Source organism: Macaca fascicularis, chromosome 4 (genome assembly GCF_037993035.2).
Source record: "Macaca fascicularis isolate 582-1 chromosome 4, T2T-MFA8v1.1".
Lineage (NCBI taxonomy): Eukaryota > Metazoa > Chordata > Mammalia > Primates > Cercopithecidae > Macaca > Macaca fascicularis.
In genome coordinates this window covers 33,133,186-33,151,162 of record NC_088378.1, presented here as the reverse complement: position 1 = coordinate 33,151,162, position 17,977 = coordinate 33,133,186, and the positions used below count along the sequence as shown (strand labels likewise).

Genomic DNA, 17,977 nt, shown 5'->3' with positions numbered 1-17,977 from the left:
TGGAATAAAATCTCAATTTATAGTTCCTGGAAGCTTTGCGAATCAAGCAAGGTAAGCTTGAAAGCCATATAGACACATCATAGTTTAACTCTGAGGCTGGAAAACTTTTCTGTAAAGGGCCAGATAGTAAAATAAGCCATATAAAGACTCTGTTCATTCCTCCTTCTCTTCTTCCCCCTCAAAGTTCTCTTCATTCTCCCCTTCTTCTGCTTCGTCTTTTAACAAACCTTTACAAATGTAGAAACATCCTTTGCTTACAGGTCATACAAATATAGGCCATGAGTTAGATTTGGTCTACAGGCCAAAGTTTTATCATACATGGTATAACTGTCAAAAAGCAGATACAAAAAAATTTTGAAATCATCTAGTGAATTAAAGATATATATAGAACAGAGAAACAAATAATGGCTATGTTGTCATAAGAATGAATGAAATCCAGAAAATAATGGTACCACATCTTTAAAATGCTAAACAAAGAAGAAAACACACACCTCTGTAACTATGATGAAAATATCCTTCAATAATGAAAGTAGATTAAAGACATTTTCAGATAAAGGGAAGTTGAGAAAATTTGTCACCAGCAGCTCTGCACTACCAAAAAAAAAAAAAAAAGCTAAAAGGAAATTTTTCAAGCAGGAGGGCAATATATATAAGATAGAACTACAGAGTATGGGAAATGGGAAAATTTGGGTTAATGTAAAGTTTGTTTCCTTCTTTTCATTTCTTTAAGACTGTTTTTGTAACTTTGTGACTTCAAACAAAAATTACAACATTGTATTAGTGGCTTATAGATTATGTGCAACATATGAAAACTATAGTCCAAAAGATAGGACTATATCACTATATCATGAGCTTAAAATACTACCATCTCACACCCGTCAGAACGGCTATTACTGAAAGTCAAAAATAACAGATACTGGTGAGGTTGCAGAGAAAGGGAACATTTATACACTGCTGGTGGGAATGTAAATTAGTTCAGCCACTGTGGGAAACAGTTGGGAGATTTCTCAAAAAACTTAAAACAGAACTAGCACTCAACTCAGCAATCCCATTACTGGGCATTTACCCAAAGGAATATATATCATTCCACCACAAAGCCACATGCATGCATATGTTCATCGCAGCCCTATTCACAGTAACAAAGACATGGAATCAACCTAGGTACCATCATCGGTGGACTGAATAAAAAAATGTAGTACATATACACTATGGAATACTACACAGCCATAAAAAAGAATAAAATCATGTCCTTTGATGCAACACAGATGGAGCCAAAGGCCATTATCCTAAGTGAATTAATGTAAGAATAGAAAACCAGATACTGCATGTTCTCTCTTATGAGTGGGAGGTAAACATTGAGTACACGTGGACACAAAGAAGGCAACAATAGACACCAGGGCCTACTTGAGAAGGGTGGGAGCGGGGTGAAGATTGAAAAACTTATGCTTATTATCTGGGTGATGAAATAATCTGTGCACCAAATCCCATGACACATAATTTACCCACGTACTCCCTGAACCTAAAATAAAAGTTGGAATGGAAAAAAATATATACAAAGAGGTACTGCTAAAAAGATAATAAAGGAAATAAAATGGAATACTGAAAGATATTTGTTTAACATAAAAGTAGACAGAAAAGGAAGAATGGGAACAAAAATTTTGTGACACAAATAGGAAACAAAGAGCAAAACCCGATCATATTATTAACTATATTAAATTTATGGACTAAACACACAGTAACTTTCAGGATAAAAACTCCATCTATTTTACTCTTTATAAGAAATCTTTTAAATGAAAATAAAGATAGGTTGAAAGTTAAACAAAATCAGAAAAGACATACCATACAGAGTAAGCATATGAAAACTGCTATAACAATATTAATAAAAAACAAAGTAGACTTTATGATAAAAAGTGATATCTGAGATTAAGTGGAGATCATCACAGTTATTAAAATATCAATTTATAAGATATAAAAAATATAAAGATTCAAAATATTCTAAATATGTATGTACCTCATAACAGAGCTTCAAAAAACATGAAGAAATACTGAAAAAATGAAAGAAAGGTAGGAATCCATAATCACAGACTGGAAAAATCCACATTTATTTGTTTACCAAGAGAGACCATGCACTGGGCCATAAATTGAATTTCAATAAACCTCTAAAGTTTGACATCTTAGAGAGTATGTTCTCAGATCATAAACATCCGGTGTAGAAATAAAAAATGTAATATTTAATAAAGCTTAAATATTTGGAAATTAGACAACAAAAAATAAATTGCAAGAGAAATTATAAATTATGTTAAATAGATAATGAACATACAGAATTTCTGAATTCATGAGCAGCAGCTAAAGAACTGCTAGAAGGAAATTTATATTTAAAAGTTCACATGATAAAAGAAGAAAGGTTTAAAATCATTTAACTTTCCAAATTGATAGGTAGCAAAAGAAAATGTAATTTAAACCCAAAACAGGTCAAATGAATAATATAATAAATAGAACAGAATCAATAAAAATACAAAAAATAAAATGGCAGGAGTTTTTTTGAAAAGATTAAGAAAATTGATAAACCCCTAACAAAAGTGATCAATAAAAGGAGAAAAGCACAACTTAATCATTTTAAAAACCACAGAGGGGATATCCAGATAGATGCTATAGACTTCAAGAAAATAATAATGGAATTTTTAAAACTGCCAATTGCCAATAATTTGACAATTTAGATGAATTGAACAAATTACTTGAAAAATACAATATATCAAAAATTGACCCTCCCCAAAGATATTAATATAAAACTTATCTAGGCCTATGTCTAATAAAAATTAGCCAATGCATTTAAAAAAGTTTTCCCACAAAGAAAACTAGAGACTCAGATAGTTTCACCGGGAAATTTTATCAAGCATTTTAAAGAGAATTAATTTTAATCTGAAGTTACTTTAGAAAACAGAGGAAGATGAATTGCATTTCCCAGATCATTTGTTGATGCCAGTATACCCCAATAAAAAAACCTGACAAAGACATTATAAGAAAATAAAATTATAGACCAATCCAATATCTTTTATGAAAGGATGTCAAAATTCTTAACCAAACATTAGTCAACTGAATCATCCAATATATAAAAATGATAATATAACATAACCAAATGGAGATTAATTCACAAATGCAGAGCTGGCTTCATATTTTAAAATTAAATTTGTGTAAATTGTCCACATTATCAGAATAAAGGAGAAAATCCTTATGTTCATTTCAGTAGGTTTCAAAAAGCATATGACAAAATTCAAAACCATTTTGTTATAAAAACTCTCTGCAACTTAGGAATAATGGGGGACCTACTGAATCTGATAAAGGGCGTCCATTAAAAATCTGCAGTTCACGTCATACTCAATAGTGAAATATTACTTTAAAATTGAGAACAAAGTGAAGATGTCAGCTCTCACTATTTTTAGTTAACCTTGGCATAAAGATTGCAAAGCAAGAAGTAAGTCTGAATTTACTTGCGGGTAAAATGATTGTTTATGTGTACGTTTCTAAAGCACGTAGTTTAAAACTACTAGAACTAATAAAGAAATTGAGGATGGCTATAGGACATAAAGTCAATATTCAAAATTCTTTAATAATTACATTAAATAATTTGAAAACTATTTTAAAAACTTTTTTTGCAATCATGCAAAGCAAAATACTAAAGATTAATTTAACAAAAGACATGCAAGATCTCTGTACTGGAACACTGACATGAATAAAGAAGATAGAAATAAATGGAGAGGTATGCTATGTTCATTGGTTAAATGACTCAATATTATTATGTTATTTTCCTCAATACTTGTTTTCTTTTAAAGTTTAATTTTTTCTTTTGACAAAATTGTATATATTTATCAAGTGTGACATGATATGTTGAATATCACTGTATATGTTATTATATATATATACAAATTGTGAAATGGTTATATCAAACTAATAACATATTATCTAATATAATTATCAATTTTGTGGTAAGAATGCTGAAAATCTACTCTCAGCATTTTTCAAGAATAAATATATTGTTATTAACTATAGTCACCATGTTGTGCAATAGATATCTTCAATGTTTTCCTACTATCTAACTGAAATTTTGTATTCTTTGACCAACAACTCCTCAAGCTCCATTTTCCATATTTGCATGTAGATTCTAAGCAATAATCCTAATATTTTCTGTAATTGACAAGTTGATTCTAAAATTGTATGGAAACACACACACACACACATACCCTGCTATAGACAAAACAATCTTGAAAATAAATAATAAAATTGGTACATTATATTACCTAAATTCTAGACTTACTAAAGCAATGAAGATAGTATGGTATTAGCACATAGAGGGAAAAACAGATGCTTGGAAAAATAGATAACCGAGGTTCTAGAAATTGATCCATGTAATATGATCAATTGATTTTTCAACAAATGGTATAGAACTTCAGGTTAACCATATAAATCTGGTTACATATTTCACACCACACACAAACATTTACTTGATATGGGCAATAGCTCTGTAAATTTTTAGGATAAAAAATATTATTTAGACATTGAACATGTACTTCATATGAGAAGATACAGGAATGGTCAATAAGTCCTTAAATTAAAATTAAATCCATAATCAGATGCCATTTCACATCCACTAGATGACTAAAATCCGAAAAGGTAGTCAACATCAAATATTAGAGATGATATAGAACAATTGGAACCATATAACTTTTTGGTGAACACGTTATACATTATTACTAATTTGGCAAAATATTGATGGTTTCTTATAAAGTTAAGCATCTACCTATCTTATGAAAAAAGTATTCTACTCCTAAGTATTTACACAAGGTAAATAAAAACATGACTATAAAACGTATAGTCTAAAAAAATAGTAGTATAAAATTATTTGTAGAAGCTAAACTAAAACTGGAAAAGATCTTGATTTCTATCAACAGGAGAATGGATTTAAAATTTTAATATGTTCAGGCAGATAAATACTACTCAGCAATTTCTTTCAAGAAAAAGAACTACTGATGCACAAACAACATGGATAAATCTCAAAATGTTATCTTGAGTGAAAGAAGACAGACTAGTATGTACTGTATGATTTCATTTTTATGAAATTCTCTAAGAGGCACATGTAATTTATGTTCTAAAACTCAGAATAGAGTTTGCCTGGGGTGGGGATTGACTGGAAGAAGCCATGATAAAACTTCCTGGAGTGATGGAAATGTTTTATTTTACATCCTCACAGATTTAGGTCAGTTTCAACTATGAAATATTCCTACTCACCTTTTAATTTGAGGTTCAACTGCTTAGAGAAGCTTTCAAAAATTTTTTTTTGTATAAAACATTTTTGTATGAAAAAGCAAAAAATAACTCTTTATGAAGGAAAAAGCATACTTTACCCCTTTGGGTCTGAAGAAGCCATCAATACATGTCTCACAGTTTATACCAGCAGTATTTTGGGTACAATTAATGCAAACACCCCCTCCAATGTACTTTCCATGTATATTCAAACTCAGACTTCTTCTGGCAACATTTTCATCATAATAGCATTCTTCAGCTTTTCCATGACAATTGCATGCTGCATTAGGGAAAAATAAATTAATAAACATTAATTTCAGATTTCAGATACATTTAAAAATCATTTCTATTATACATAATAGATTTTTTTTTTTTTTGAGACAGAGTCTTGCTCTGCTGCCAGGCTGGAGTGCAGAGTGGCACCATCTTGGCTTACTGCAACCTCTGCCTCCCAGGTTCAAGCAATCTTCCTGTCCCAGCCTCCCGAGTAGCTGGGACTACAGGCGTGCGTCACTACACCCAGCTAATTTTTGTATTTTTAGTAGAGACAGGGTTTCACCATGTTGACCAGGCTGGTCTTGAACTCCTGACCCGTGATCCACCCGCCTTAGTCTCCCAAAGTGTTGGGATTACAGGCGTGAGCCACCGCTCCTGGCCTAGATTTTTGTACCATACGGGAAATTACATTTAGCATACACACACACAAAGGCATCTAGAAAGTATCTGGATTTATTGTAGGTATTAATAAATTCACACATTTTAATGGAATTTGAAATAATTAAAACATATACATTAAGCTCAATCATATGCAATTGCCAATATTTGATTTTGACTAATGTGCAATTTTATATGGATCAACTTACAATTTCCTATTATAACAAATAATAAATTATTGAATGATGGCACTGAATGATTAACAACTAGGTCATCTGTAATGAATTATTACCATATGGAAATTTCTGTATTAGAGCCTATGGGTAAAGAAAAATACATATAATGTAATTCCTTTCTTTTGATACTAATAACAACTAAAACATATTTAGGTTTTTTTCAATGCCAGACACTGTTCTGAATGCTCCATATTTGTTGCTACTGATTTTAATCCTCAAAAATGCTTTTAGGAATTAGGTATTATTATTATTAACCCATTTTTATATACTAGAAACCTGAGTCCAGAGAAGTGAAATAACATGTAAAAGATCCTCCAATCAGTATTGGAAACCAACCTCTGAAGCCAGACTCCAGAGTCTGCACTGCTAAAGACTGCCAGGATCCCTTCACATTCTACCTGGTGAATGAAATAAGATACATGGCGTGCGCCAAGGAATTAAGACAAACCGAGAGTTAGCGGCTAAGATCATGCTATTTTGCACCCAACTGTCTTGGATGTGAGTGTGCTCTCCCCTACTTAGTAGTCATATGACACTGGAAAATTCTTAATTACATGAAGGCTCAGTTTCCATATAAAACACGGAGTGATCAATAGTAATTACTAGATTGGGATATCTAAAAGTGCAAGTGAGATAATGCATGTACAATCATTAGCATAATGTCTTATAAATAAGTTCACAATTGATTTTTCTTCTCTTCATCCTCCTTGTCTTTTTCATGTTACATTAGAAGAATTCAAAGAAGTGAAAAATCCCTTTCTCCAGAAAGGATTGGGTAAGACTTTTCTAAACATGAAGAATTTATATTAGGATAGAACCAGGGAAATATACCGACGTAGAGTCTCCTTCCTACCTGAGATGTTGAGTTTCTTAGGAGTACTTACATTTATTTTCACGTGTGTGTGTGTGTGCGCACATAGGTGTGCTTGTATGCATACAACTCAATCTTTTTATTTATTCTACAAAAGGGAAGGGGCATTTGTATACTGTTTAGAACCGTTTCTTTTTACTAACAGTAAATCATGAAGCTCTTTCCACATTAGCATGTGTATCCCCTAAGGGTACACAGGGTACTACTTGAATGAAGGTATTGATCAGGTCCCTATTAATGAACAGTTACACAGTTTCCATGTTTCTCCCTTTCAAATAACACTGAACACATACTGAGAGGACAAGGATGCTGGGTGCAGGGAGGAGCTCTAATGTTAGAAAAGTTTCCTATTTGCCAATTGAGAGACTTAGGCAAAAACTCAAGTCCTAGCATCACTTTAGTACTTGTCTCTTATACATGTTTTGCGAATGCTTAGCAGAATGCCTGAAACATACTAAATACTGAGCTCAAGAAATGTTAGTAGCAGTAGTGGTAGCACTTGTATAACAATGATGAGGATCATGATACTATGCCCTGTACATCTATATTAATATATCTATAGGCTAAACTCCTGGAAGCATAATTTCTAGTCAGAGGATATGTAAAATTTAAATTTTAATCACTTAAAAATTCCCCTCCAGGAATGCTATGACAAATGAACTTTTCCTCTAGTAGATATGATAAAACAGTGTCTCCATAGCCATGAAGCTAGTGTGATATCAACCCTTGAATATAATTCCCGGACATAATAAGCATTCAAATATTTGTTGAGTGGAAGAATAAACACTTTGATAAGAATAAACACTTTGATAAGTGAAAAATAATATTGTCATTGTTTTAATTGATACTTCCTTCATTATGAGTGTGATTATCTTTTTACAAAGTTATATGTCATTTCTGAGGAATACCTGTTTTGATCTTTCTCATTTTTACAGGTTAATTAACTTTTTTCTATTGATATGTAAGATCTCTTAATATAGAAAGGTTATTATCCCTTTGTCATGTTTGTTGTAAATACCCTTCCCAACCTGCTGACATTTGATTTAGAATATAGCATTTTTGCTATGTTAATGGAGAGTTTCAAACTTTAGGGAACACACAGTAATAAATACAAATCACTAGGCATTGTAAGCAGTTTTATATCTTTAGGACAACATACAAGACTTCCTTTTTTTTTCTTCAGAAAGACAGTGATATAGCTTGGCTCTGTGTCCCCACCCAAATCTCATTTCAAATTGTAATCTCCTTGTATGGAGGGAGGGAGGAGATTGGATCAAGGGGGCAGCTCCCCCACGCTGTCCTCGTGATAGTGAGTGAGTTCTTACAAGATCTGATGGTTTTATAAGGGGCTCTTCCCCCTTCACTTTCTCCTCTCTCTCCTGCACCATGTAAGACATGCCTGCTCCCTCTTTCTCCTTGATTGTAAGTTTCCTGAGGCCTCCTGGCCATGCAGAAGGGTGAATCAACTAAACCTCTTTCCTTTATAAATTACCCAGTCTCGGGTAGTATCTTTATAGCAGTGTGAAAACGGAATAATACAGACAGGATCTCACTATGTGGCTCAGGCTGGCCTCAAACTCCTGGGCTCAAGAGATCCTCCCACCATAGCTTCTTTCCAGTACCTGGGATTATAGGAGCATGCCATTGGACCTGGCTATGAATTCTTAAAAGCTTTGTTGTAAAAGTGTATTTCAAGAAACAGTCAAAACTTCTGCTGCCAGTGTAAGCAGAGGAAAACATAAAGTAGTACAGACTCACACTATTTAGAATTGGTGTTGTCAAGAGTGTTTACAACTATGAACTACTATAGGTAAAACACTGATGCCAAAGAAACGGTCCTTCACACACTCTGTGCAGCCAGGACCCTACACCTACAGCCCCATTTTCTGTCTGTAGACTGCAGCCTACCCTGCTCTGTGTGTAAGCTTCAAGAATATGGCTAGTAACTGATCACGAAGCCATGTTTTTGCTCCGTCGTCAGCAACTTACTATTTCACGGAATGTCCAAGATACATCATATGAAACTGTTCTTTAGTAAAGGCTTAGCAGTTGAATGAATATTCTATGCTTTTTAGAGATATTATCTTCCCTTATGTAAGCTAGATTGATGAAAATCCAAATTAAACTCAAATGAATTAGAATGTGATTATTCATTTTATGGAGGGATTTGTCATGTCACGGAAGGATTTTTCTAAATATTAAGGTGATTGGAATATGATTCAACTTGGAAAAGAACATTTTTACATAAGCTTTTAGGAATGTATTCATTGCTGAAAGTGTGATTTTATGTATGACTTTATGGCTAAGATCCCCATCTTGAATTTCTGGGTTTTTAAAATGTTTGTTTTTCAGTTTGGAAATATGACCTTCCCTCTTCCCTACAGGGAAAGAAAAAAAAAATGCTTCACAATTCCACTATTTTAAAAACGTGTACAGTAGCAGTTTGAAATGTCTTGCTTTGCTTAGTCTACCTCTATTGCTAACAAGTTGCTCTATTCTTTTTGTTTTGTATTTAAACATAGAAACACAAGTAAAGAGTGGTAAAGGATTTTGCAGAGCCACTTAACATTACATAATTATCACTGTGTGAAAGCATGTCAGTGGCAACAGGAAGACCCCTAACTTCAAGTGCTGCTCCCACTTATGATTACTGATATTCCACAAACAGAAGAGAAATGTAATTAAAATTTAAACAAGCTCGAGAGCAAACATCCCTGGGTGGCATTACATTTAAAGTTACTCTTTAGAACAAATGTCTGTTTTCTATGGAGAAGCTGTGGAGAACTGAGAGATTAGCCAGAACATGGCTGGAAGTAGTTGAAGGAAACAAAGGCTGGGCTTCCAATGGTCCCCTACCATGCCTGGTGAGTGATGATCCAATGGTGGCTCATGCCTCCAGATATGCTTCTATAATAATGGGAGATTTCTAATTCATAATATCTTTATAAGCAGGCAGACACAAATCCAAAAGCAAATGAAGTGAGTGCAGAAAACAAGGAGACCTAATAGCATATATGCAGAATCTCAAACTAAAAAGAAAATACAACCATCCCTCAATATCCATGGGAATGGTTCCAGGACCTCCCTCAAACACCAAGATTCAAGGATACTCAAGTCCCTGTTATAAAGTGGCATAGTATTTGCATACAGCCTATGCACATTCTCCTGTATACTTTAAATCATCTCTAGATTACTTATAATACCTAACAAAATGTAAATACTACATAAATAGTTGTTGTATTATATTGTTTAGGAAATAATAACAAGAAAAACGTCTTTACAAGTTCAGTACAGATGCAATTATTTTTCAAACATTTTTGATCTGCAGTTAGTTAGACCCATGGATGGGGAAACCGTGGATATGGAAGGCCGACTTTATATCTTATAGTTGGGGAACATTTTATGATTAAGGTGTGTTATGATTCAATAGCTTTAAAGACCTGTCATGTCTGACATGTTGTACATGATAAATGTGAGTTGAGTTAATTTGTTATTCGGAGAATATATACTGTTGGTATTAATTTAAAATGTCTATCAAGCTGTTTTTGAAGGCCATATATACTTAGTGAGCTGAAAAAAATGTGGTTAGGGCTGATTTACTGTAATATTAATATTTGAATTCAGTTGAATTGGACTTTATGCTAGTTTAGGTTTACAGCTCAGCCCAAGACTATTTTCAGGTCTTTTCTTGGGTGGAGAAAATCTCCAGAAACACAGGTTCCTCCATGATACCTGTCACCTAATAAGACCAGTTGTCACTATTAGGCTATAAAGTCATCTGCTACGTTTCTTAGATATTTCCCTTTAGGAAAAGCTAGACATATGGGTTCTCTTCGAAGTGATAATATAAATGAGTATTTGTTGACACATTTGCGTAACCAGCCATTTCACTATTTTTCATTATTGGCTTTTTTTTCTTAGAAAGGAAGTATGACATATTTTGTTGGCTTCTAAAGAACATACCTTCACATTCAGTTTTAGTTAGAAAAGTTCCAGCTCTCCAGGGTTTCTGATGGAATCCTGGACAGCACTGATCACAGCTATCGCCACATGTGTTATGTTCACACTCACAGCGAGATTTCTAGTCAAGAAGAGGGAGGAAGCACAAATTTTAGCCTTATTTAGAACCATAAAGGAAGCCTCTCTCTAAAGATACTACGAAGAAAAGAGAAAACATCTGGACTATGTAGTAAAATGTAAAACTACACAGTCTAGGAAGAAAGTGGTGCCAGGCTTGAAGTGGGTGTATTTGATCGACATCAGCTTCAGGAAGTCCAGGCTGGTTCTGGAATCACTGGGTTTAGGCTCAGAAGAAAGCAGGAAGGCCAAGCTGGGAGTGGTCTTGAAGACTGAATTCTCCTTCTCTGATGCCTGGGAGCTATGTGTTTTTGGGGGGTCGATGTGCTTATTTTAAGGCTCCCCTCAAAATGTTGTTAACATTTTTGGATATGGCAAAAAGGAGGGAGTTGATTCCTAGGCCTCTGGGGATGCAGGTAAAACATAAATCTAATGTCTCTAGGACTAAATCTCCTGTCTGTGTGTGCTCTGAATACAGTCTCAATTTGCTACATGGAACTGGCCTTCCAAGGCTGTCTTGCGGACTTTCAAAGCCTTGGAAACACTGCTCATCAGTACACCTGATAGAAAGCACCCTGCCTGCATTAGCTATTTGTCCTGATGTTATCCCTCCTTTTGTCTCCCTCCATCTGATAAGCCCAGATGTGTGTTGTTCCCCTCCTTGAGTCCATGTGTTCTTATTGTTTAGCTCTCACTTATGAATGAGAACATGCAGTGTTTGGTTTTCTGTTCCTGTGTTAGTTTCCTGAGGATGATGGTTTCCAGCTTCATCCATGTCCCTGCAAAGGACATGATCTCATTCCTTTTTATGGCAGCATTGTATCCCATGGTGGCATATGCATTTCTTTCACTTCTTACAAATAAAATAACAGTAAATGGATTTTTAAAATGCAGAAAGCCAGTGAGACAAAGGGACTCTAAAGCCTGTGGAAAATTACGCCTAGGTGACGGGGCAGGTGATAGGGGCAGCAAATGACCATGACATGACACACATTTACCTATGTAACAAACCTGCATGTTGTGCATGAGTATCCCAGGATTTAAAGTAAAATTTTAAAAAATGAAAAAAAAAAAAAAAGCACCCATACCAGGCAGAAAGCAGCACTGCAGCTTTGCCCATAAAAATATGCTAGTGTACTTTAATCTTCCTAGGAGATAACATTATAATCCAATAATCAGAAAACTAGCTTTGAGTATAATGTCATTTGCATTACAATATTTGAGAAAAAAATTTGTGGCCTATTTACATTCACTGATGTTACTATTCAATGTATTTTTCCATATACTATACAGGAGATGAGTTTGAATTTCACCAGTTTGTCTACGACAGGAAAAACAGATGCTCATTATTCATCTTCTCCTTTAGGTTATGTTCACTTAATTCATTGTCATTAATGAAAAAACTCTATCCAAAAGCATTCCGGCATTTTCCGGCTTGCCACTACTGCTCTCTTGATTCTCTCATCCACTCCACCCCCTCCATCCCCTCATTGCCCCTGCCCTACTTTATCCTCCTGTTCCATTGCCATTTATATATTTACTTCCCTGCACATTTTTTAATTCATTTGCATTAATTTTTTGATTAAAAACTATAAAAGAAATGGTCATGTTGATTGATGGCAGGCATTCGCTAAAGCTACATCATGAGGCAGGCTGTCATAGCTAGAGAGGTTTCAAAATAGATAGACCAGTTTGGAGCCTTTTTGAAAAAAAGAAAAGAAAAAAGAAAAACTAATCTGTTTTCTGATACTGTGATGGCTGATTTCAAAGTCTATCATCCTAACTGCCAGCTCTTATTTCACCCTGGCATGGATTTCTGTTACACTGTCTAAGTGGGGACCTGACACCCATTTACAGCGTTCTCTGTCAGCAAAGACTCTCATGAAACATTTTACAGCACAGGGCTTCATTTTGCCTAAGCATCCTATAAATATACATACATTTGTCGCTGGATCAAGTGGACAAGCCCTGGCATGACCATAGCAGATGCACATCCCTCCAACTGAAATATCCTTGACCGAGTAGTAATACTGCAAAAAGCAATGCAGAGAGAAATCCTGTTAAGATGATTGCAAGGTGAAAATAACAAAAGGGGACATTCAGTAAAAACTTTATTTTCTGCTTTTATCCTTAGTTTGAAGGAGATTTGTGTTTCTTAAGGACAAGTGAGGACTCACAAAACCAACAAAGTAACTTCTAGCATTGTAATCTTAGCCCAAAGGAAGAGTGGCCTTTAATTTAAGTTAGGTAGGCATTTTAGAAATGTCTTTCTCCCAGTCAGTACCAAGTCCATGCTGGAGTACCTGTGGCTGACAGGAGTTTTTATCTGGGGCTAAGGACAGCTATTCTTCTTAAAAGTTGTTTTACATAGTTTCTTGCAAGAAACCCTCTTTTATTGTGATTATAGGAACTGCAGTATTCACAAATCATATGCACACTGTTTTACTTGATGGATTTGAAAAGAACTAACAAAATTTAGGGAGAAATTGTGCTCATAACAATATAGTCCTTAATTATTAAGAAGAAAATTAAAAAGTCATTAACTGTAAGTTTATTGTGCAGAACATTTGCATTTTTATATTACTATGTTTAAAAGTCCATACAATTACCTTTATATATGAAGTTAATATAGAGCTATCTTACTAATTATTTTAATCTATCCAGCTATTTTTTAAGGATAATTATGGAGGCTGGACTATTTTTAAAATTTTAATTAATATGTATATAACATTTTATAATTTTCAGAGCACTTTACATTATCATATTCAAATAACCATCTTAGTGTTCGATAGTTCTATTATTCCAATTTCACACACAAAAGAAAAACACAGATTTAGCAAGAATATGTAGGTGGACACATATCTGAGTTACCTGACTAAAAATCCCCTTTTTCCAATTTACTTCTTTGTTTCTTTTTCCTTTTATTTGTTTTTGTTACATACATATAGTGTCTTTGAAAATATATTTGTTATGTTATCTTATTTGATATACCGAGACCTTGAAGTAATGGAACTGGCTAGGGAGTTTGGATAGTATAAATTTTTTTTTTTCATTTTACCTCATCACTTAATAATATACATACAAATAGAGATATTTGCTTAGAATGCTGATACAGTAGTATTTGTAAATGCTTTTAAAACTGTGAAATCTATTTCAAATATAAATGTATAATGCTTTGCTTTGAGTCGTGAAGAAGAGCTAAAATTCGCTATCTTATTTTTATATATTTAAATTTAGATGTAGTGTTTATTGAACTTCAGTACTTTCAAAACAACATATTTATATGTTGACTTACACTGCACTATTTTAAAGGCTCATGTACGATAAAGTTACAAATAATAGATGTGTACCCCAAACCCCACTCTGCCTCCTGCAAAAGATGATAGAAAGAACACTAATTTATTTTCATTGATTTTTTTTCTCTGCTAGATATACTGTCAAGAAAGATTAAATTTCACTTCAATATTATTCAGTCTTCCTCGGTGTATATTTTTAAGTCACACCAAAATTAGAATTGAAAATGTTTTCTTAAATGAGTGAAAAGTCTAAACATTGCTATAAAATAATGATTAGTTTTACATGAGACAATGTACAATATGTTGAGATATAATACAAGGGGAAATTATTTCAAGTTTGGAAAATACAGGGCACTAAAACATCTGACATACGTTGCATAGGACTAACTAAAGCCTTAAAAGTTACCTTGTGATGATGGAGAGGTTAAATGTGGGAAGTTAAGTAACGAGGAAAGAAAACATGTGAGGAGTATTTAGGATCTGTAACTATTTACCCTAGTGATTCAGCAATTTTGCAACTGATAACAGTGGTGTTACCTTAGTAGGATCATTCTAGAATTAAGTGCTTTGTCCTACAATATTAATTTCTCCCTATAATCCTCTTTCTTAGCTATGCCTCTAGTCATACAGTAGATACTCTATTCACAGGAGTTTGCTTTATGGAGTTATGGCTGAATTGATTTCACTGATAATAATGTCTTGGTTGTGTAGCAGCATATGTGGGAGGTGCCATAAACCAGTGAATGTGGTAGAAGGTAGACAGGAGGAAGCACGGTTATCACTCATACCAATCTGAGTTGGTCATCTATCTTGTAATTCCACAAATTCCTGTTTAACACTGGAAGACAGCACGTCTGTTAGCTCTTGTGTTCAAAAAGCTTTTGAAAAGACGCTTTAAACTTTTTTCACCTAATATTTTATTTGTAAAGGAAAATAAAACAGTATGTAGAATCAGTTTTCTCCTATAACAGTGCATTTTTAAAACTATGGATTGTGATTCATTAATCAAGCATAAAACCAAATTATTTGATGGCCTACAAACCAGCAACACCAGCATCACCTGGAAAGTTTTTGAAGTGCAGTGTCTCTGCTCTGCCCTACTGAATCATAATCTATATTTCCACAAGCTCACTGGCTAATTCCATGCACATTAAGGTTTCAGACATACTGCTCTCTGTATGTGTGCATGTGTGTATACTGGCTCAGTTATGGCAAAAATCATGTTTCAAAGCCCCTGCACTTGCAGTAGTAACTTGCCAAAGCCAATTATAATAGCAGTACAGATCACCTAAAGTACAAAGACTAATTTTATCCTGAAAAGTAAGATTATTAACTGGACATTGTGATTCTCATTTTACAAAAGAAGAAATTAAAGTTTGAGAAAGCTAAAATGTTTGATAAATGTTACACGTGTAATAAGTGGCACAGCTTGAATCTGAACAAATGAAAGTCTGCCAAATTTCAAATAATGATAATTAATAAAAATAATTTAAAATTCTAAAATAAAAATTTGATAATAACCACTCCTACAAATCACTAACAATTTTTTAAAAGTATTTAACAGACAAAAAGATAACTGGGATATCATTTGTAGGTTCTAATACGATTCATCATAACTTACTCTTCTGGTGACAATGGGGTCAATTTCTCTTGGGTCTTTGTGAGCAAACATCATCAAGTCAGCATTCAGTGTGCGGATCCTCTGAAATCTCAGGCGAATATAGCGAGCAGAGGTAAACTCCAGCAGTTCTGGAGAAGGATCATCGGCACTTGGTCTCCCATTGATTAAAGAGATGTGAATCTAGACAATATGAAAAATAATTTAACAATTATGTTTTCCAAAATTTTAATACTGATTTTCTTTTTCTTGGAAAAATAAAGGTAACTTCCCATTCTCCCAATCTGTTAGGCAGATTCAGGTACATGCCTATACACTGGCATCCAGTGAAGTAATTGACAGATGTTATAGTCTTCTTAATACATGTACATGCAATTTGTTTGTTTATATCATAGGCATTTCTCTGTATACTTCAGCTACCTCTATTTCTTTCTTCCAAGGCACTGCACCAACTTGACCTCCTTAGGATTTCCATGAATTCTTAATCATTCTTTCTCTGAAAATTATTGTGCCCTAAATTATTTAAGAATCTGGGGTATGGTGGGAAACCAGAAAACTGGGGGAAAAAGTTATAAAACATCAGATTACAAAAGGAACCCATTAGGAACTTAAAATAATTCTATACTTGAAAGCATCACATTATGTAGCCTTAAAATGTGGAGAATAAAAATTACAAGAAAAACTAGACAAATCTATCTTCACAGTGAGATATTTCAATAGGTTGTTTTAGGTTATTGTTGTGTGTAGTTTTTTTTTAGTAATTGATAGGTCAAGAAGACAAAAAATGACCAAGAATGTAACATACTCTATGAAAATCACACTCTAAAAAATATGTTAAACCGGAATGGAACGGTGAATTTTTTAGGACAATAATTTAGCACAGTTGACACCGAAAGAAATACAATTCAGTCAGATCATTTTCTATGTGAAAGAAGAATTGAGAAATTGACAACAAACTGCCCTCCAAAGGTGTACAATGCTGGCAGGCTCTCACAGAGACGTCCCAAGAGCAAAGAATTCTGATGAAGAATAAACTGTGTGATAAAATAAAAAGTACTATTAGCACAAATAAAGGAAGTATGTTCCTATTACCTAAAGCACTCTTGTTAATAAAGAAAGAAACACACCAACAACATAACAAAATGCACAAATATATGAGGGCCCTATTCAAAGAAAAGAAAATGAAAATTACTGTTAAACGTTTATAAGATACTGATCCTCCCTCATAATAGGATAAATGTTAGTTAAAAACACACTAATAAACTTCCCATTTTTTCAGATTGGCAAACTCCACAAATATTAGTAATACTCTCTGATTGTACGACTAAGAGAGTAGATACATGTCTCTTACATTTACAGGTATAAAGTTAAAATGATACAAATTCTCAAGAAAGTAAATTGAGCAGTAACTATCAAAATTAGAAACACACAGTAATTTTGACCTAGCAATTCCACTTCTAGGAATTATTCTACAGATATAAAATGATATGGATACTATAATGCAGGTGAACTGAATATGGTTAATGGACTGAATGTTTGCATTCCCCCACTAAAATTCATATGTCGGAACCCTAATCCCAAATGTGATGATATTTGGGGGCAAGGCCTTTGGTAGATAATTAGATCCTGAAGGTGGAGCCCTCATGAATGAGATTAGTGACCTAATAAAAGGAGGTCAGAGAGCTAGCTAGCTCTCTTTCCACCATGTGAGGCTACAAGAAGCCAGCAGTATGCCAGCCAGAAAAGAGTCCTCACCAGAGGGCAACCATGCAGATACCTTGATCTCAGACTTTCAGTCTCCAGAACTGTGGGAAATGAATTTCTCTTGTTTACAGCCCACCTAGTCTATGGAACTTTCTTATGGCTGCCCAAACTGACAAAAACAATATTATTACCTCAGCATTTTTGATTATAATTTTTTTGTCAC

At 33.9% G+C, this 17,977-nt stretch overlaps 1 protein-coding gene across 9 annotated transcripts in view; it reads right to left on the bottom strand.

The window, feature by feature from the left end:
- Positions 1-17,977, bottom strand: part of LAMA2 (laminin subunit alpha 2) — a 611,630-nt gene that overhangs the window by 346,217 nt on the left and 247,436 nt on the right. For all 9 annotated transcript variants that reach the window (XM_065543374.2, XM_065543379.2, XM_065543380.2 and 6 more), the window contains exons 5-8: positions 16,054-16,233; positions 13,077-13,166; positions 11,023-11,140; positions 5,400-5,578 (exon numbers count right to left, since the gene is read on the bottom strand). In XM_065543374.2, coding sequence (XP_065399446.1) covers positions 5,400-5,578; positions 11,023-11,140; positions 13,077-13,166; positions 16,054-16,233 — 567 coding nt within the window. The remainder of the gene's footprint in view (positions 1-5,399; positions 5,579-11,022; positions 11,141-13,076; positions 13,167-16,053; positions 16,234-17,977) is intronic.